The sequence below is a fragment of the Pantherophis guttatus genome, chromosome 4 (genome assembly GCF_059756535.1).
Source record: "Pantherophis guttatus breed Tessera chromosome 4, ASM5975653v1, whole genome shotgun sequence".
In the NCBI taxonomy this organism is placed as follows: Eukaryota; Metazoa; Chordata; class Lepidosauria; order Squamata; family Colubridae; genus Pantherophis; species Pantherophis guttatus.
This window is the reverse complement of record NC_142066.1, coordinates 147,459,749-147,480,892: the sequence shown is the minus strand read 5'-3', so window position 1 is coordinate 147,480,892 and position 21,144 is coordinate 147,459,749. Positions and strand designations below refer to the sequence as shown.

General features: G+C 38.9%; 1 protein-coding gene across 1 annotated transcript in view; it reads right to left on the bottom strand.

Annotated features, from left to right (window-relative positions):
• NCAPG2 (non-SMC condensin II complex subunit G2) overlaps positions 1-21,144 on the bottom strand; it is a 51,476-nt gene that overhangs the window by 26,455 nt on the left and 3,877 nt on the right. The window contains exons 4-14 of the mRNA XM_034401871.3: positions 18,316-18,495; positions 17,374-17,488; positions 15,223-15,383; positions 14,630-14,764; positions 11,999-12,093; positions 10,260-10,329; positions 6,061-6,147; positions 5,048-5,143; positions 4,820-4,945; positions 3,508-3,687; positions 1,610-1,762 (exon numbers count right to left, since the gene is read on the bottom strand). Coding sequence (XP_034257762.2) covers positions 1,610-1,762; positions 3,508-3,687; positions 4,820-4,945; positions 5,048-5,143; positions 6,061-6,147; positions 10,260-10,329; positions 11,999-12,093; positions 14,630-14,764; positions 15,223-15,383; positions 17,374-17,488; positions 18,316-18,495 — 1,398 coding nt within the window. The remainder of the gene's footprint in view (positions 1-1,609; positions 1,763-3,507; positions 3,688-4,819; positions 4,946-5,047; positions 5,144-6,060; positions 6,148-10,259; positions 10,330-11,998; positions 12,094-14,629; positions 14,765-15,222; positions 15,384-17,373; positions 17,489-18,315; positions 18,496-21,144) is intronic.

The following is a 21,144-nucleotide window of genomic DNA, read 5'->3' as shown; positions in this document are numbered from 1 at the left end:
TGTTGAACAAATCCAGTTTCTTCCACCGACATTGCTTACAATGTCACTGCTACAGAAGTCACAAATGGCAATCACATGACCCTGGAACACTGCAACTGTTGTAAATACATGCTAAGTGTCCAAATTTTAAACATGTGACCATGGGGATGCTGCAACGGTCATGTGAGAACGTAGGTGTAAGATACTTTTTTCACTTCCATTGTAACTAAATGAACAGTTGTAAGTCAAGTACTACCTGTAATTGGGGACTACCTATATTAAATAGGAAAATGCTTTGTTTTCCAACCATGGATTAAAATAACTAATCATTTGTTCCTTTACAGCCAGAATTCTTTTGATATTGCCTTGGCCAAGATAGCCTATATTTAAGCAAGGAATACTTCAGACTTTGCACTCCGACTCCAAAATCGATTCATTGTTCAGAATTACAGTAGTGGCCAAAATTGTGGAAGCCTTTTGGGAGAAGTGTATTTTTGAGTTTGATGGCTAATAACACCACTTTTTTGGGGGGGAGTTTCAAGATAATCATATTCTACTGCTGGAATGGCCTGGGAATAGCCCAGATTTTAACCCAATTGAAAATCTATGGAGCCGACTAAAGAAACTTGTGAGTCAGAAGCGACCCAGCAATAAAATCCAGTTAATAGAAGCAATCCTTCAATCTTGGTTTCACATTATAACAGCTGCAGAAATAAAAGACTTGGTTCACTCCATGGGAAGATGTTTTAAGGCCGTAATTCATGCTAAAAGGTTACCCAACTAAGTATTAATTGACATGGTGATCATTTTTGTATATCTCGTTTTTTCTATGGCAATAATTTTTTATATCTCGTTTTTTCTATGTGTTTCACTTTTCTTCTTTATACTGTAACTGCTCTTCTAATAGCAAATCCTTCATAAAAATTATTGCATTGCATTCTTGATTAAATTATCTTTCCACTGATATATAATTTTATGATACTACTCCAAAAAAATAAAAGTGGTGTTATTAGCTAGTTTTAGAAAATACACTTTTCCCAAAAGGTTTCCACAGTTTTGGCCACTATTGTTAAGTACTATACAGCTATACTAGAATAATTACACATCTTCCAGGAATGAGGTCTGAACCATAGAGACTTCTATTAGACAGAATATTTTACTGATCTGATCTTCATTGATCTGGTTTGTTGATGTAGAGAATAAATCAACAATACAATCCTGACTTATTTTCTGCCATCTCAGGCTATTCAGTGACATCTCAAACTCATGCCATCCCTTCGGCAGGATGCTACTTCGCAGCTAAAGAAAAAAAAAAAATCTCTTGCAAAGAAAGAGCACATGATTTCAAAAAATAAATCATCAGAATATAATCAAATGCTACCATTTAGCTGTTACTTTACTACTGGGCCAGCCATAACTGCTAGCAAAACTACAGGGAAGAAAGAATATTATAAGTTCTTTCTTATTGATTAATTTAAAAACGTAACAATGGCAAATTGTTTGGGCTGAAATGTTAATGAATTCTTTGGACTATTTTCCTTTTAAAATATTGATGAATGCACACACTTCAGAATAAATTGCCTAGTTTTTTATGCCTTCTGTTGCAGCCTAGCAAACTAATTTATCCCACCTTTGCAGCCTTCGTAGCCTTAATTTTCAGCAACATATCAACGAAAGCCACCCTAACTTTCTCTGAATTGTCATGGAGATTGTATTTCAGGGTTGGCAGAAGCTGTTCCAGTAATGGGTGGCTCAGTATATTGTCCAAAATTATAGGCAAGCACTGGAAGAGAAACAGAAAAATATCAATAAAAGGTTATCACAACAGGGCTACTTGCATTGAATCTATTCTAACTGCCAAATACCTGAAGCTAAGAGGACAGAAGCTGGGGAATGAAAAAGAGCAAGACAATCCATTATTATTAAACATGTCATTTAAATGCAAAGTAGCATGAGGGGTGATGATACAAATTCTCTATTAATATTCCTTCAAAGAATGTGCTGCTAAAGCAGAACAAAGAGATCAGATATACAGAAGAAGGAATCTAGAACTAATGATTTTAGATGGTTCTCTGCCCAGTTGATGTTTTATTTCAGGTTAAAGTGCCCATTGATCCAGAGTTCTTGAAATAATGTTGCTTAGATATTAGATATTAAAATTCTAATGAAATATAGCACTTTTTCACAATTCACCAACCCTTTGCAGCATGCTTACGATTTATGAAAAGGGTGTCAAACTGGCAGCTCGCAGGCCGGATGCATCACGCACAGGCCACGCCCACCTTATCTCCGCAAATGGGAAAAACATCACAAAATGACACATGACAGCAACATGACGCCGCGAGTTTTGACACCCATGATTTGCGATGTGCTTCCCTTGGCCCTACTTTGAAGATTTTTCTTTTTCTTAAAAAGGAAACGATACTCAACTATGCTGCAATACTCAACGTAGGAAGGTGAGTATTATAGATTCATCTTAGCGAGTGGAAGCTTAATTACACTCATCATTCAAGAGCATCAGCTTTGACGATAACTTTCCTAAACAAAGACCGTCAGTTGGGTAATGAAAGGTATGCAAAAAAAAAAAAAAAAAGATTAAACTCAGAGAGCAACAAGGACCCCAAAGATCAACTTGCTGCGATAGTCTGCACTTAGATCAGGGGTGTCGAACTGGATTTCTTCAAGAGCCAGATCAGCATTGTAGTTCACCTCCGGGGGCCAGCCATCTTGGGGACCGAAAGAGACGGGATGGCCTCCTGCAGCACCCTGCCAGCCAAAATGTTTTGGCCGGCAGAGTACTGCAGTAGGCCGTCCAGGCCGAAAACGCAAGCACACCCACACCCTGTTTTTGCTGCCAGAGGCACCGCAGGCCGGACCTTTGCTATTTCCAGGGCGGCCCTATGGATCAGCACCCCACAGTCTGCATTCGGCCCACGGTCCTTGAGTTTGACACCCCTGACTTGGATAATATAGCATTTTGTATCTATTGCAGCAAACCAACATCCATAACCAGAATTTGATGCTGTGCAAGACACAGCTTGCAATGTTAGCATCAAACGTTATTTGATGCTAACCAGAAGCTACTAGAGTCCTCATCTTACAATCATTCGTCTAATGACTGTTCAAAATTACAATAGCACTAGAAAAAGTGACTTACAACTAGTCCTCAGCCTTACGACCACTGCAGGATCCCCAAGGTCATATGATCATAATTGAGGCACTTGGCAACTAACATGTATTTATGGCAGCTGCAATGTCTTGGGTTATGTGACTGCCATTTGTAACCTTCCCAGCCGGCTTCCAATCATTTGGGGAAGTTTGAATCGCTTAACGACTGCATGATTGATTTAATAACTGCAGTAAATCACTTAACAACCATGGCAAAAAGGTCATAAAATCGAGTGGAACTCGATTAACAATTGCCTTGCTTAGCAATGGAAATGATGGTCCCAATTGTGGCCATAAATTGAGGACTAGCTGTACATGCAATCTAAAGTTAAATAAAAGATACTTTATTTACTCCCTTACTTTAAAAACGGCACATCGGACATCAGCTGAACTTGCATCAAAAGCAAGATGTTCAATCAAAGTTTTCAGAAGTTCAGCAAGCACTGCTGCCGGAATCATCTCCCAATATTTAGATGTTATTTTACCAACTCCAAGTATTCCTGTTGAGCGGATTATGGGTTGAGGATCTTCTAAGATAGCCTGTAAATACAATTCAAGTAAACAGCAACAATACTATGATATTCACTCTATTTTGCATTTAAGTTATTTGGCAAACAAAAATGCTGGAAACTATCTCAAGATTAACTTGAATTCGTTTCATGTTCTGGAATCTTTCCATTAGCAAAAGAAACAATAAGCAAGTGGGAAAAAATAAGCTTCCTTTTCTGCAGTTCTACAAATCTGATCTGGAAAATTCAGGGATTACCCCTTGAAGTAGATCGAAGGAACTGCTAGAGGCTACATGGAAAAGAGAAGGAAAGTGCTTATAATTCTGGATATTCTCCAACATTTTTAGACATACTGTACTAAAGTTTTGTAGCCTACCATACTTATAGAATATTTGAGCTCCCATAGTATGAAATATACTTATATATCAGAACCAATAAACATTGGAGGTTTTTAAGAAGGGATTGGACAATCATTTCCTTCCGTCGCGAGCTGAAGACGTGGCTCTTCCGTCAACTCAACTGATTCATTGGGTGTACACTGTTATAATTTTAAACTGTTTTAATTGGGGTGGTGCTGATTTTATTTTTTATCTTGTTGTGATTTGTATTGGAAATTGTCATTTTGTAAGCCGCTTTGAGTCCCTCGGGAGAAAGGCGGCATATAAATCGCAATAATAAATAAATAATAAATAAATTTCTCTCAAATAGTACAGGGTTTCCCGCATGAGCAGGAGTTGGACTAGAAGACCTCGAAGGTCCCTTCCAACTCTTGTTATTCTGTTATACAGTAACTTTCTGTATCTCCAAAATATCTCATAATCTGTACTTTATTTGTTACTAAGATGCTCATTAGAAATTTAGATTTTGAATCAAGAAGTTATAACTACTTCGTGAAGAATGAAATAGTATTCAGTATTCGGCTGATAAGTTTTGGGTGTAGTTCCCATGCTAAAAAATATAGCATTATTCATGTATATCACCCTACTTTTCCTTTGAAGTATGCAGAATAAGAAAATCTAATTGACAATGACAAGAGGAGGAGAGGAGAGGAGAGGAGAGGAGAGGAGAGGAGAGGAGAGGAGAGAACTATCCAGATAATGAGACACACAAAAATTAAATAAAACTGATCCAAAGTTCATAGGAAAAATTTAAAAAGTACTTACAAAAAGTTCATCAAATTGCCTCTGGATTTCTTTTTCCATATCATTTTTGTTAAAACTGGGATCCAGAATAGGGAATGCATCACCAAAAAGTAGTGCTGCATTTGAACGAATCTCAGAATTCCTGGCCTGATAAAATACATGTACAACAGCAAAAGTTTGAATTAAATTTAGTCTAGCTTTTGAAAATTATCCAGACGAAAGCATGACAGTCTGAGAGAAATAAATTACCTTCAAAGCTCTCCATAGTATAGGTTGATAAAGTCTATAAAGAACTTCTTCGACTCCTTGGCGACATTTATTTTGTTTGTGGAAATAGCTCAGCATCTAATACACAAAGATAAATTAAAATGATTTAAGAGATTAGCTCCAGACGATTTTATTCAGCTCCTTGCAAAATATGACATACATGATAACTGTTGTGGCCCCGCCCTCTGAGCCTGTCCCATCGGAGGAAGAAAGCTCCGAGCATGAGGAAGAGGAGTCAGCCAGGCCTCCCTCTCCAGGGCCCTCCCCTCTGGCATTGTCTCAAGTGCCGGCCGAGGGAGAAGAGACAGCTGATTCGAATCAAAGTGATAATGAAACATCATTCCTGGACGCACGCCTCCGAAGGCGTGATAAACATTTGCAGCAGCTTGGGAGGCGTGCTAGGGATTAGAACTGAGTCACTGGACCACACCCCAGAGACTATATAATAGAGGGTAGTGGTCAAGGATCTTTTGTGACGAACAAAGTAAACCTTGGACAGTCACTAAAGCCTCATCCGGAACTGCTGGGAGGAATATTATTTCTGTTTGGACTTTCTTGAACGTTCGTATCTTATCTGTCTGTTTGTGAAAATAAAGTCCCTTGGCAGATGGTGTGTCTATCGCTGCCAAGAGGGAGATAAGAACTGGGTGCGTTCCAAAGTGTTTCCTTAACCCTCGGCTGGCTGTGTTGTGTGTGTGTGGGGACGGGGACAGATCAGATACCTATATATGAAATGCACAATGTTCTGCAGCAAAATAGATCTCTAACATGTATATGGTATATATTTGCTTTCCCTCTCAAGTAATATACATAAATGAAATACAGGTGGGTCAACCAGCAAGAGAATCTCACACAACTAAGTCTTGGTAGCCAAGCAGCCTTTCCATCTGCTCCATGACAGACTGTTCTAAATCAAAGATCCTTTCAAAACTGATGTTGGGAAGGAATCCCAAAAGATGGTCTGAAAGAATGGCTTGAAATAACAAACGCCTCACCTCTCGCACTTTACTGTGTAGCGGGGACTTCCGGGGAAGATGAACTGCATGATGCATGAAATCCTGAATGCAGCTGTATTCAATTACCTGAAATAAGAATATACATCCTACTTAATATTCAAAAGTTGAAAAAAGCACTTTAAAGAAACAATCATATTATACTGACTTCCAACTTGCATCCACAATGCCCCCTACAAAGCCCCTTAACACTGGGTCAAGAAATCTTCAGGGAAGCCCCTTTTTTTGAATCAATTTAACTATAGATCCATGATGGCGAACCTATGGCACGCGTGCCACGGGTGGCACATGGAGCCATATCGGTGGGCACACGAGCTCAGCTCTGGCGCGCATGCGAGCACTGGCCAGCTGATTCTCGGGCCTTCTGGGCCCACCAGGAGTTGGGAAACAAGCTGTTTCCGGCCTCTGGAGGCGTCCAGGGCGTGGGGAAGGCCATTTTCACCCTACCCAGGCTCCTAGAAAGGCTCTGGAGCCTGGGGAGGGTGAAAAACAGGCCTACCGGGCCCACTGTGTCATCACGTGCCAAAAGCAGAGGGAGTGCGGGGGGTTGCACACACATGTACAGGGGGGGGCGGGGCACATAGAATTATGGGTGTGGGACATGTGTGCGACCCCCCCGCGCGACCCCCGCTTTTGGCACACAATGGCAAAAAGGTTAGCCATCACTGCTATAGGTAATCTTCAACTTACAACCATAATGGAGCCTCCCCATTACGGTCCTAAGTCATAATAGTCGTAAAACAGATCAGTAACACAAACAACCCCATTTTACGTTCTTTGCAGCAGTTATTAAGCAAACACCGTGGTTATAAGTGTGATCGTCACAGACATTAAGCAAAACCGTTGTTTGCTATGGTGTGGCTTTGCTAAAAACCAGAAGTGTCAACAAGTGTTGTAAAATGCGATCAGATGACTGTGGGGCATTGCAAATGGGCTTAAATGCTCAGGAGGGGACCATCAAAAATTGGGATGTGATTTCAGATAGGTTGTAACCTCAAGCAGTCACTAAGCGAACAGTCAGTCGCAAGTCAAGGACTGCCTGTATGCCTTGAGCCTGTGTCTTCTGAAATATATTTACTAGGGACAATTTCATTTCTCTTCTATTTTAGGACATTTATTTTGCCTTTTTGCAAAAATGTTGAAACCTCCTTTATTAAGTATCTCCTTTTTACTGAATTGTTTTAGAGTACTTCAGGTAATACTGCTCTGTAATAGCTTGACCACATTTTAAATTTTTATCTAGCTTATTTTACTGTGTTTCCCCGAAAATAAGACCTCCCCAAAAACATTTAAACGCATGCGCAGCTGTTCCCCACTATTTCCTCTGGTTAGGGAGACAGAGCTGGAAATCAGATAAATGACAAGAGGAGTCCCGTCTTGCTCCACGCACCCCAAAATAATAAGACCACCCCGAAAATAAGGCCAAGCGCTTATTTCAGGGTTCAAAAAAATAACATGTGGTTCAGGGTTCAAAAAAATAACATGTTAGTAGTTTAGTTTGGGGCTATTTATTCTTTTTCACTGAGCTATGGGAAAGACAGGTAGACTTCCACTTACGACAGATTAATTAGAGATTGTTCAAAGTTCCAATCGACTCCTTGGGAATATTTATGACCCAGTTCTGAAGTTCTGAGGGCTGCAGTCACAGGACCACAAGCAGGTGTTCGGCAACCAGCCTCCATTTAATGGCCATTTGCAGCACCCCACATTCATGTGTCCACGTTTTACGTTTTTGCTGAAAAACGGGCATTATTCCGGTTTTCAGCAAAACCGTCCCCATAGGGAGCAATGGGTTCACTTTATGACCACAGAATTCACTTAACAACCACCACAAAAAAAATGTTGTAAAATTGGATCAGTGGTATGTTGACCAGCTTTATGATCGTCACGACTTACAATCGTAATGGTCAGGCTCCATTACTGCCATAATTTAAGCACTACATGTAATCGTCGATCGGCAGGAAGTATTTATTCATCTACCATGCTACCACAGAAGTCACTCACCTAAACTTCAACTTACTGTTGTGGCCCGTCAGCGGCCTATGCAACTAGTAGCTGATTCCGACAGCGAGGAGGCTGGTGTGGTGCTGCGCCAGCAGCCTGAGCAGCTGGCACTCGAGTCAGACAATGAGGAGGCTGGAGAAGATGTGGTGCCAGAGGCGGGGATTCAGCCAGGGCCTTCAGAACCTCCAGAAGCTCCCATAAGTGAAGAGGAAGAAGAGGAGGAGCCTCTTCTCGATGCACGGGCACACAGAGCTGCCAAAAGGCAGGAGTGGCTCCTCGGAAGGAGGTCTCCTCGAGAGTAAGGTTTGGGGCTACTCCCTTAGCCTATTTAAGGAAGGACGAAGACTGAGGCAATTTGCAGGGAACAACTTAGTTCACTCTCCTTCGTGTCTTGATCTTAGTTTTTTTATCAGTTTCCTGCAAATGGCTTCTGGGCTTTCTGCCAATCCTGGTAAGATTACGATTATTTATTCTTTGGATTCTTGTAGGCTGTTAAGAAAGTTTATTAACAGCCTTTGTTTGAAAAAGACTGATTTAATTTAGTAAACTAAGGTTTGTACAGACTTTGTGTGTGCTGCGTTCTTTGGGGTCCGTAGCTGGGGCAGAACACTTACTTAGGTTTAATGCTTAAATCTAAGCATTAGATTAATGCTTAAATCTAAACCACAGTTAGAGCATCATAGAAGGCTCAAGAAACATTTGGGGCTCTGAAGATGTGTCAGCAGTACCATTCCAAAATAGTTACCCAAGGACAGAACTATTTACAATTCAGGAGTTCATCTTTTTTTACCTATGTTTTAAGGAACTACCTTGAAATTTTTTTAAAAATTGCTTTTCCCCTGGTAGAGGCTGGGCGTTCATCCCTATCAAATAGTAAAGAACCTAGCAAAATGTCTTTGCTATTATCTGGCATGTAGAAAATCCTCAGGTTATGACTGGCAACCATTTGAAATTACAACAGACCTCCTTGGAGGTACTTACAATCATTGTACAAAAGAGACTTTGATTGCATGAGCAGCGCCATCATTTTAATCACCCTCCTTCCAGATTCCCTGTGACCCACACTGGGGACAAGCCATCATTTGTTCTCATCAGTCCCCCTTTTAAAAGTAACAGCGGCCAATTTTCCTAAAAGTTCTTTTGTAGAGAAAATAAAGTTCTGCAATATTCATATCCAGCTTTTATATATATATATATATCCAGGATGGCATTTAAGATTGATTTGGGGGCCTAGATTTCCAGCAAAGTTTCAATTCATGTAATGCTAAGCCAAATTTGTTTTAACCATGGTTTATTGAATAAGCCCCAAAAGAAGGTATTAGAATATTTTAGAACACTTAGAAATCCATGTCCTAAAACCCCAAATACATTGTATTCATACCAATATCCATTCAAATGCATGTTACATGAATCCAGCTATTTGCCACTGACATACATATAAAGCAGGGGTGTCAAACTCGATTTCATTGAGAGCCGCATTAGGGTTGTTTGACCCAGGGTGTGTGTGACCAGGGTGTGTGTGTCCAGCATTGACATCACTTGTGTTGGGGGGGGGGCTGTGGTGGCCCAAGCGCTCTGCCAGCGAAAACAGGCTCCCAATCTCTGTTTTCGGCTGGGCCGGCCTCCTGCAACCTTCTGCCAGCAAAAACGGAGCTTGTGGGGGAGGGGGGGCACGCGCAGCCCTCACAAGCTCTGTTTTTGCTGGCAGAGGCACTGCGGGCCGGGCCCTTGCTATTTCCAGGGGGGCCCTGCAGCACTCCACGGGCCAGATCCGGCCGCCGGGCCTTGAGTTTGACACCTCTGCTATAAAGTTATACACGGTAGGTAGTTCTCAACCCACAACCACAATTGGGAGAAAGATTTCTGTTGCTAAGCAACAGTGGTGGTTATTAAGTGAATCATGCTCAATTTTACAACTTTTTCGCTATGGTTGTTAAGCGAATCACTGCAGTTGTTATGTGAATCACATGGCCGTTAAGCGAATTCATGTATTGACATTGCTTGTCAGAAGCCCCTGAGAAGATTGCAAATGGGGATCACATGACCCTGGGCACTGCAGCGATCACAAACACTTGCTCAATTTTGATCACATGAACATGGAGGTAAAAACATGTATAATCGTTTCTTTATTTTCCTTAAATCCATTTTGTAATTATTATAATTATTCTGAAACATACCTCTAGTATTTCCCCTGAACTCTTCTTCCAGGCTCTGAAGTAAACTTCAGCAACATGGTTCATCAGGGATCTGGGTCAGTAAAATAAAAGACACAGTACACTGAATTTAAAGACATTTATTTAGATTCAGAAGGCATCCAGGCCTTTTCCAATTTCTCTCCCTAAGTTAAAATTCTAGTTCAGCACTTTTGAGATCTGGTGGAATATAAAACAGTTTGGCTTAAGCCTCAGGTTTTTTTTTTATTATATTCCCTATGGCCTCTAAAACTAAAAAGTGCTCTGTTCAAGTCTGTTCAACATCTCACTCTGCATCTTCTAATAATACGTTTATTTTCTAGTATTTGTGAACGCATCCTTCTAACGTTTTAGCTCTTCTACCTACTAATCACGGTTGAGATAAACCCTAGAAATATTTCGCAAGGCTCCTAAAGAAACAGCTACGTGTAAAGAAGCATTTGCCATCTTCATACATTCGCCGTTTTAAGTACCCACAAAGGTAAAACGAATCTCTGTGCAGATGGAACACTAAACATTTCTCTGCAAGTTATTAGTGTGAGGGTGGAGGTTCGTTCTCCGAGCTTGTGGGTTGGTTTCCCAATGTCTCATTATTCAGCACAGTTTAGGGCAGGGGTGAAATGCTCCCGGTTCGGACCAGATCACCCGATCCGGTAGCGATGGAGGCGGGTGGTTCAGAGAACCGGTAGCAAAAATCCCTGCCCCCCTCCCCATGCCCAGCTGAGCCGCACAATCATCAGAGGCTTTTTTTTTTTTAACTTTTAAAAGCATTTTTTCTACAACCTCTTCGGCCGAAAAAATGCTTTTAAAAGTAAAAAAAAAGCCTCTGCTTATCGCGCGGCTCTCAAAGGCTTTTAAAAGAAAAAAAGCCTCTGCTGATCAGGCAACTCAGCTGGGATCGTCAGAGCCTTTTGAAAGCATTTTTTTACAACCTCTTTGCCAAAGAGGTTGTAGAAAAAATTGTTTTAAAAGTAAAAAAAAAATGGCCACACCCACCCAGTCACATTACCCCACCACCACCAAGCCACGCCCACAGAACCGGTAGTAACAAATTTTAGATTTCACCACTGGTTTAGGGGATGTCAGTGTTCTTCTGTTTTTAAGGGCTTCAGATGTGGGTGTGTCAAGTGAGGGTCTTGTGATGGGTCAACTGTGAGTCTTCAGTGAGTCTTGTGATGGGTCTTGTGATAAGGACATCAGGTCAGGTCATTGGGAGGTGAACTGTTGGTGGTGGTGGTGGGCATTTGTGTGAGTTGGTTGAGGGTCGGTGCTGTCTCTGGTTGGCTGTGCAGTTGATTTGGATTCTGAGGGGTTCGTAGGCTGGTTGTAGGTCAATGTATCCATTGATGGAATTGTTTGTGGAGTGCCAGGCTTCAATGAACCCACAAGCGTGGTGGGTGGTAGCATGGTTGATTATTTTTGTGTTGCTCCAATCGACACACCCAAAACAGACACTGACATCCCCAAAACTCCACTGAAGATGTTACCTAGCCTGGTAGCGAAACATTTGGAAACCAATCCACAAGCTCAGAGAAAGAACCTTCACCTTCATCCTACACTTGAGCTACAGATATCTGCCACTATTGCAAAGTTATTAGTGTTTCAAATTGGTAAGCAAAGACCGGCAACGTGGCAAATTATACAGATGGCAGGACTTGCCCATGGCTGACACACCAGAATTTGGGAAACCCCCAACTCACCTTCCTGGTAGAAGAGAAACTTACCTAGGAAAACACAGGAGTTGATTTTTAATAGTCCCATGTATCAGCTTAATGAAATTTACATTCCATGTAAAAAGAAAGCTCAAGAATCTTCTCCCCTGGAAAAATAGCCAGACAATGTCACTTAAGTAGATATGAACTCTTTTAAACTCTGCACAGGTGGTCCTCAACTTACAACCATTTGTTTAAGTGACCAATGTTACAACTAAAAAAAGTGACTTATCACCATTTTTCACACTTATGACCACTGCAGCATCCTCATGGTCATGTGATCAAAATTCGGGGGTTTGGCAACTGGCATGCATTTATGACACTTACACTGTCCTGGGGCCATGTGATCACTATTTTTAACTTTTCCAGCTGAATTCCAGCTGAAGCTTCCAGCTGACTTCCAACTGAAGCAAACTCAATGGGGAAGCCAAATTCAATTAACATCCACATGATTCACTTAACAACTGCAGTAATTCGTTTAACAACTGTGTCACAAAAAAATTATAAAACGAGGCACAACTCTTACCAATTGCCTTGCTTAGCAAAAGAAATTTTGGGCTAAATTGTGGTCATAGGTCAAGGGCTACCTTCTACACTGTAGTATTCATATTGCTTCTGTTTATCTAAGACTAGAATCTTATATATTAAGGAAGGGGCATATGGCCTATTGACTTTGGACTTCATTCTTCAGTGAATATTATTAATACAAGTATCCTTCCTTTACAACCCGTTGTTTGACAACTATTTGAATTTATGATCGATTTCTCCCAGGCTACCGATAAGCCGGGTTTGAAGTTCCAATGGTTGGGGAAATGACTTAGACTTACATTAACTTTGTTGTCACTTTGAATGTACACTAATCAGCATACATTAAAATGAAATTTTGTCGCATACAGCTCTCAAAGGGTCACCACCTCCAATATACACTCCATAAACATGACAAAATAAATAAATACAAAATTTATGGATATACCCACATATATTATATGTCACGGAGAAACAACACAGTCTAGTTTGGATCAGGGTGGATAAAAATCAATGATTTTTTTTAAAAAATCAATAAAATCGGATTTTTTTATTTAAATCGGATTTTTTTTATTTTTATCGAATTTATTTTAATAAAAAACTTTGGGGGTAAAAATCTATCATAAGATAGTTTTCTATTTAAGATACATAAATAATTTAGTTTATTCAGCATGAAATGGAGCTTAGTTATGTAGCATGAGGCTGTATATTCTGCAACACTGGGACTATCGGTGAGTCAACAGTGGGTCAAAGAAGTAGCAGAGATGACAGTTGCTCTTTAAAAATTATGATTTAAATCAAGTTGATTTAAATCAAGCCTTTTACCTAGTGATTTAAATCATGATTTAAATTGTGATTTAAATTAACTTGATTTAAATCAAATCCACCCTGGTTTGCATGTATACATGTACATGGTGAGAAAAACGAATCTTGCGAGTTTGCCAGACGGATGGCATAGGGAACAAAGCTGTTACAGAATCTGGAAGTCCTGCTAGAAATACTTCGAAACTCCTCCCAGAGGGGAGCAACAGAAACAGACCATGAAATGAGTGTGTGGGATTTCTAACAATGCTTTGAGCTCTAAGCACATAGCGCTTATAAGCAGTATCCTGAATAATGGGAAGCGAGCTTTCTATAATCTTCTCGGCTGTCCTTACCACTCTCTATATGGACTCTATCTGAGGCATTGCAGCCACCAAACTAAACAGGGATGCAGTTTGTTAAAACGCTCTCAATCGTGCCTCTAAAAAATGGCCAGGATAGAAGGAGAAACACATGATCTTCTCATCCAATGCAGGAAATGCAGACACTGGTTTGTCTATGGTCATGATTGCTTTTTGGGTGCTTTGGAACCAGACTGCAATTATGGACATTTACAGCATCCTGCAGTCACATGACCATGATCTTATAACATTTTTTGGCCAGAAACCAGAGTTCACTTCCAGTTCCAAGCAAAAAATATCCATTGTAGACAATAGGTTCACTTAACAACCTTAGCATCCACTTAAAAACTGCCACATTTGCTTAACAACTACCAAAAATAGGTTGCAAAATCATTCATAGCCACGTGATAACCCGTTTAACAATCAGCAAAACTTATAACCATAATTCTGGGCCCAATTATGGTCGTAAGACAAGGATTACATTGTACAACTTGCTCTAGAAAGTTTTTAAATATGCTCACAATGAAGTGCATAATTAAAGAAGTTTCTAAAGAACATTAAGCAAACAAAATGTAAGAACCCAAAAAATTGGCTTTCTTTCTTTTTTTTTTTTTTTAAGAAGGCAGGGAACCCTATCTTGCATTATTCAGCTTTTGATAACATATTTAAATTACAATAAATCTCACTCTTTCTTTTAAGTTTCTTTTCCAGATATATCTGCACTGCAGGTACTAATTTATTTAATAAATTTATAAGGCGACCCATTTTGATTACATGACTCTTAGCATCCAACGATAGCAAAATAAAAACAATAAAAATGCAGCCAATAATTAAAAATATAAATAACACAACACAGCATAAAATATCAGCCAATTTTACCCAAAGAGTTCACCATTATGGTGCACATATAAGAAGTCCACGTGCATTAAAAAAAAAAAAATAGAGAGATTCGTACCTCTTCTTTTTTAAAGTAGCCTGGGGACATAAAGAACTGAAGTAATAAATCTTTAATTTCATTACTCTCTTCTGAGTCATAATCAAAGCACAGCAAAACCGGGTGAAGGTGACATAGGCGGGTTACATCTGCCCCCTAAAGGAGATGAGTAAGATTATTCCATGTCACTGATGAGGCAAGAGACTGCAGAAAGTACAAGGAGGAGGAATGCCAAGTGTTGTGATCACCAGTGATACGCACGATATTCACACATAAACTTGGAGCATCATCTGGTTGGGGGCTGACCCCGTGGATGGTTCCCATGAGTTGACACTGAAAAGCTTCTTGCTGGGACTGCAAATTTTGGAGCCTAGATGCTTGGTTACACTACCCTGGCATATAATTCAACCCAAGAGAGATACCATTTATTACCTATGCATCCATTCCTGCCAATGTTTCTAAAAGCATCAGACTTCCCTCGGGCTTAATCCAGAGGAAAGAAAATTAATCCCCTGTAAATGATTTGTGGTGTACATTAAAATACAAAAGTGGCACTTAGAGGTCTATCTCAAACATATACATATAAATTTAGACACTGAACACATATTGCTTACCACAACAGTTTTCTTCCCCAGACTCTTCTTCAGAAGCATCAAAAAAGCAGTTTTCCCAAATTGTTCTTTTCCTTCTAATCCCTTCTCCCACCAGCATTCTGAAAGGCGCTGAATGGCTCCCAACAGAGATTTTTCAGAATCCGGTAGTAGAGAAAGAATGCCTGTAACATAGTTATTTAATGAAAATGCAATGGATTTTAGGTTAACAAAAAGAATGTAATCTTCTTAAAAGTTTTCCTGTGGCTCTTAGGAATCAAGTATCTTTATGATAGTCAAAGACCAGTTCATGATAAATCTCGATAAAGGTAGTCCTTGTTTTGCAACTTTTTAAAGTTGTGACAGCAATGGAACAGGTGTTTTACAACCAGTGAAGCAACCCTAGCCACTGTAAATGATCATGCCACCCCCACCCACATAATTACAGTAGTGGCCAAAATTATGGCAACCTTCTGGGAAAAGTGTATTTTTGAGGTTTGATGGCTAATAACACCACTTTTTGGGGGGGAGAGTTTCAAGTTAATCATATTCCACCGCTGGAATGGCCTGGGAAAAGCCCAGACCTTAACCCAATTGAAAATCTATGAAGCCGACTAAAGAAACTTGTTAGTCAGAAGCGACCCAGCAATAAAACCCAGTTAATAGAAGCAATTTATTAATTAGAGGCGTGCATAACCGCACCAGCGTGCCTACCATCCCTGTCCTACTGTTCCCATTTATATGTACTCCTTTTTTGTGTTTATGGCTGTTTTGCTTATTTGTATCCTTTTATTTGTGCCAAAAAAAATTCATATGTCCATGTCTATGTCTATACTGTTACTTGTTTCCTTGTACTTGTTGACAAATAAATAATAATAGAAACAATCATTCAATCTTGGTTTCACATTAGAACAGCTGCAGAACTAAAAGACTTGGTTCACTCCATGGGAAGACGTTGTAAGGCCATAATTCATGCTAAAGGTTACCCAACTAAGTATTAACTGACATGGTGATAATTTTTCTATATCTTGTTTTTTTCCTACATGTTTCACTTTTCTTCTTTATACTGCAACTGCTATTCTAATAACAAATCCTTCATAAAAGTTATTGCATTACATTTTTGATTAAATTATCTTTCCACTGATATATAATTTTATGGTACTACTGCAAAAAAAAAAAAAAGTGGTGTTATTAGCTAGTTTTAGAAAATACACTTTTCCCAAAAGGTTTCTACAATTATGGCCACTATTGTATATGTCAGGGTGGGGGTCAGTTTTAGGACCAGTCATTACTTTTCACCCTCACATGACTGCAATTTACAGTGATTCTTGCCAGTTTGCTGCATGTTTTGCAAAAAAACCACCATCCATTCAAATGAATGGGTTTACTTAACAATTGCAGTGTTTGTTTAATGACTGCCCCAAAAAAAGATTACTTCCAGTCACGTGGATGCAATGACTTATCAAGACAACAATTTATGGTCATAATTTCAGGTTCAACTGTGATCATATGTCAATGAAAGAAACAGAATATGTGTTTGTGTGTATTTATCTGTATGTATAAAAGTAAAAACAAATTGTAGAATTGAGTTTATTAATCAATCGGGACTGCATTTTGCATATGATATAGCAGAACTGAGATATGTTTAGTCATTAAGATCTGAGACATCACTATGCCTCTTGTAAAAAAAACGCTTTTAGAAAGTTATTTTAGTGTTAAAATTAATATGCCTATATTTACATGTTCCTTAAGGAATAGCATGGTTCATCATGCAAGATTAATGCAGTTCTGGATAGATTGGTGTCCAACCAAATCTCCTTGATTCTGAAAAATTAACCATAATGTCATCCAATCTGAAACTCATTCAATCAAAAGAACATTTAAGCTTGGAAATCAGGCCCCTACTCAAAAATTCAAGTGATAAACACATCAGCAGATTCAGTATTTATGTCAACATTTTAGATTACTACTTGCTATTATGAGAATCTTCAAAACAACAAGAGCTAAGCATTTATGAAGAATATACAATCATTCTAAATTGCACCACTGAAGCACAGCCTCAATAAATTAAAAGTAGTTTAAGAAAATATGCAATTCCATGGGGAAAAACCACAAGCATCAGTCCAGGACTACTGCCAGAGGCATAGTTATATTCATCATACCCACAATACATACCATTTAATATCACAGCACATTCTAAAAGAGCTTTGATGTCAATATTTTCATCTAATGTTGGAACAGATGCAGTAACTATAGTTGCTACACCTTGAATCACAGCTGTACTTTGGTTCTGAAAATTCAGAGACAATTAAAAAGAAGGCTATAGACTTTAAAAAGATACAAAAGCATATTTTAAAAAAAGAGAAGCAGCCCAGAAGATCTAACAAACACATTTTTGCAAAATATCTAGCAAATAAGATTTTGAAAGAATTCTTGACTTGGTATTATTTGGATATAAATTCATTTGTGTTAAAAATACCTAGGTGTGTCCTCTACAGTCAATAAATATTCAATAAAATATACTCAGGTCCGGATTATCTTTGTGGTTTTATATTTCCTCTGTTTTTATGGAGGGTGTGTGTGTGTGAGGTTGAATATTGCTTCCAAGCCCACCGGAGTTGGGTAGCTATAATAAATTTAAATAAATGAATATAAATATAAATTAAATACTTCTAGGAAGAAAATCAAGGGAATGCCTAATTTAAATGAGCAATAATTAGCTAAAATCACTGTTCCAATCCGATGTAAGTCAGTAGTCAAATTATAAGGAAAAAAAGCTTGGGCAATATCTAAAACCCAGAACATAGTCCAGTATTTTTTTTAATTTTTTAGCTTTTTTTATCCCACCTATTGCTTTATAATGTGAAAATACATAATCCTCCTTCCTTCTATTTTTCCCCACAACAATAACCCTGGGAGGAGGGTTAGGCCGAGAAAGAGTCTGATCTAAAGTCACCCAACTAAGTTTTACGCCTAAGGCAGGACTAGAATTCAGTCTGCTGATTTCTAGGCTAGTACCTTCACCACTACACCAAACTAATCCTGTCTAAGTATGCTACTTTTAAAAGGAAATGTGCACCCAAATATATAGTAATTAGTATATTCAAGATAAATTACCTGTGTTGCATTTTTTTCAGTTTCCATGCTGTCATCCTTCACTTTTTGCCATTCTTCTATGGGATTATCTAGCAAAACTTTTGCTAACAAGTCCTTTAATCTATTCCACAGTGTTTCTTTTTGCTTTCTTGATAGCTCTTGAACCAATTCATGTAGATCAAAGGGATCTGACGCATCGTTCTAAAAATATAGGCCAAGAAGTAGCACATCACTCAATAGATTATTTCATACAACACATCACTATATTGTAAAATCAAGTTTGGGCTTTAAAAAGCCACCAAATATTTTAAATATTTTTTAAAAAATAGAAATTCAACTTTTTTTTTAAACTTAATTTTGAAGATTTAAAATTATATCTCTACAATTACACATGTCCACTTGGATGATCTCTCTTACAGATAGTCTTTGACACAATCGGGACCAGAATTTCCATTGTTAGGCAAGATGGTTGCTAAGTGAATTGCACCCAATTTTGTAATCTTGGCATGGTTCTTAAGCAAATCACTGCAGTTATTAAGTGAATCCAGCTCCCCCCACTTTGCTTGTTGGAAGCTGGCTGGGAAGGTTACAAGTGCCAATCACATGACCCCAGGGATACTGCAACATTAATAAATACCTGTCCCTTCCCAACCACCCAAATTTTGATCAAATAACAAAGGGGATGCTGCAGTGGTTATAAATGCAAGGACCAGTTATAAGTCTTCTTTTTCACTGCTGTTGTAAGTTTGAGCGATTGTTAGACAGCATCACCAACAGATGGATTCGTAACTCTCTATCCCAAGCCTGTGTTAGACCTAGTACTTGTCAATATTTTCATCAATGATTTAGACCAGAGGATAGAAGGGGAACTCATCAAATTTGCAGACAACACCAAGCTGGTGGTAATAGCCAACATTCCAGAAGATAGGCTCAAGATACAGAAAGATTTTGACGGACTTAAACACTGGGCTGATCTAACAAAATGAAATTCAGTGGCGACAAAAGTGAAGTTCTACATTTAGGCAAGAAAAACCAAATGCACAGATATAGAATAGGTGTCCGCTATGGATTCATACTTTCAGAGTTGCTTTAATGTCAGTGTTCCAAGTAATGCACCGATTGAAATCAGAGCTCCGAGGCAGGTAGATTCCTCAAAGGACATGTTTATTGGATACATCATATCAGCACTGAAAGTTCCCACGGTTTTCACCTAATTAAAAGAAACTTTCCCACCTCCCCAGTCATCAATCACATGGTCCAATGAATGTAGCTGGCAGGCTCCTCTCCTCCTTCACCAGCCACCTGTTACGATGACCTTGGTTCCCCCAGGAAAACCTTTTATTTTGACTATGAACTGGGCTATATACTTTCCTCCCTCCCTTCCCTCCCTCAGGCCTCGTGGCAACTGTAAGGCAGCACAAGATGACTTCAGCCAGGTTCGCTTCAGAGTTGACAGTAGGTGGTACCTGGCTCAATAGTAATAGTAACTACAAGAGAGACAATCACTTAAATATCAGCCAGCACTGTACCGCATCTGCCAAAAAAGCCAACACAATCCTAGGCTGAATTAACAATAGGGATAAAATCAAGATCACTTGAACCATTAATACCACTTTATAATGCTTTGGTATGTTTTGGACACCACAATGTAAAAAAGATGTGGAGACTCTAGAAAGAGTGCAGAGAAGAGCAACAAAAATGATTAGGGGACCGGAGGCTAAAACATATGAAGAACAGTTGCAGGAACTGGGTATGTCTAGTTTAATGAAAAGAAGGACTAGGAGAGACATGATAGCAGTGTTCCAATATCTCAGGGGTTGCCACAAAGAAGAGGGGGTCAACATTCTCCAAAATACGTGAGGGCAAGACAAGAAGCAATGGAGGGAAACTAATCAAGGGGAGAAACAAGCTAGAATTAAGGAGAAATTTCCTGACAGTTATAACAATGAATCAGTGGAATGACTTGACTCTAGAAGTTTTGGGCGTTCCAACCCTGAAGATTTTTAAAAAGAGATTGGACAACCATTTGTGTGAAATGGTATAGTCTGCTTCTTGAGCAGGAGGTTGGATTAAAGGCCTCCAAGATCCCTTCCAACTCTATTATTCTGAGGGCCATCTGCATAAGATGGAAAGTTGGACAACGAAAAATCTGGGCGTTAAGCAAAACAATACTACAAAAGACCAAAAGAAATATAACTATCTGCTGAAGTTGTTACTTTGTATATCAATATTATCTGGATGAATATGATTAATTATAAAATAAAATGCTAACAAAAAGGAGACTGAACAGAAATGTTCCTTTTTGAACAACAAAAGTACAGTATCTAAAAGAATTTCATTTCAGGAAATCATCACTTATACCAAACTCTAGTTAGTTACTTCATTACCAGCTTTCTTTTCTAAAATTCTAAAATCACTTTGACCAATTTTGTTTGGTTGATATTTTTTTCTATTGAATGTAAGCCCACCATCAACTTAAATCTAAATATATACTTACATCAAGAAATTGTCCTTTTTTTTTCTTAATATTTATTTTCATTGTATCTTGTTATAATGAACCTCAATAAAACACATGGGGGGGAAGAAATGATCCCCCAATGGCTATTTTATTACCAATAAATTATCTATTTGCCAAACCACTTATTTTTCAAACATGTTTTTATAGGGTGGTTTCTTTGGTCCTCAGATTTAAGTGTATGCTGAAAAAAAGCCTAACTTAAATAGAAATAAGATTCAAGAGCAATGAATTACAATGAAGTTCAACAAAACAGAGCATTGGAAAGACTTTTCAGTCCTTACTCTAGTGCCGTCATGGCGAATCTGTGGCACGCAGAGCCTTCTCTGCAGGCA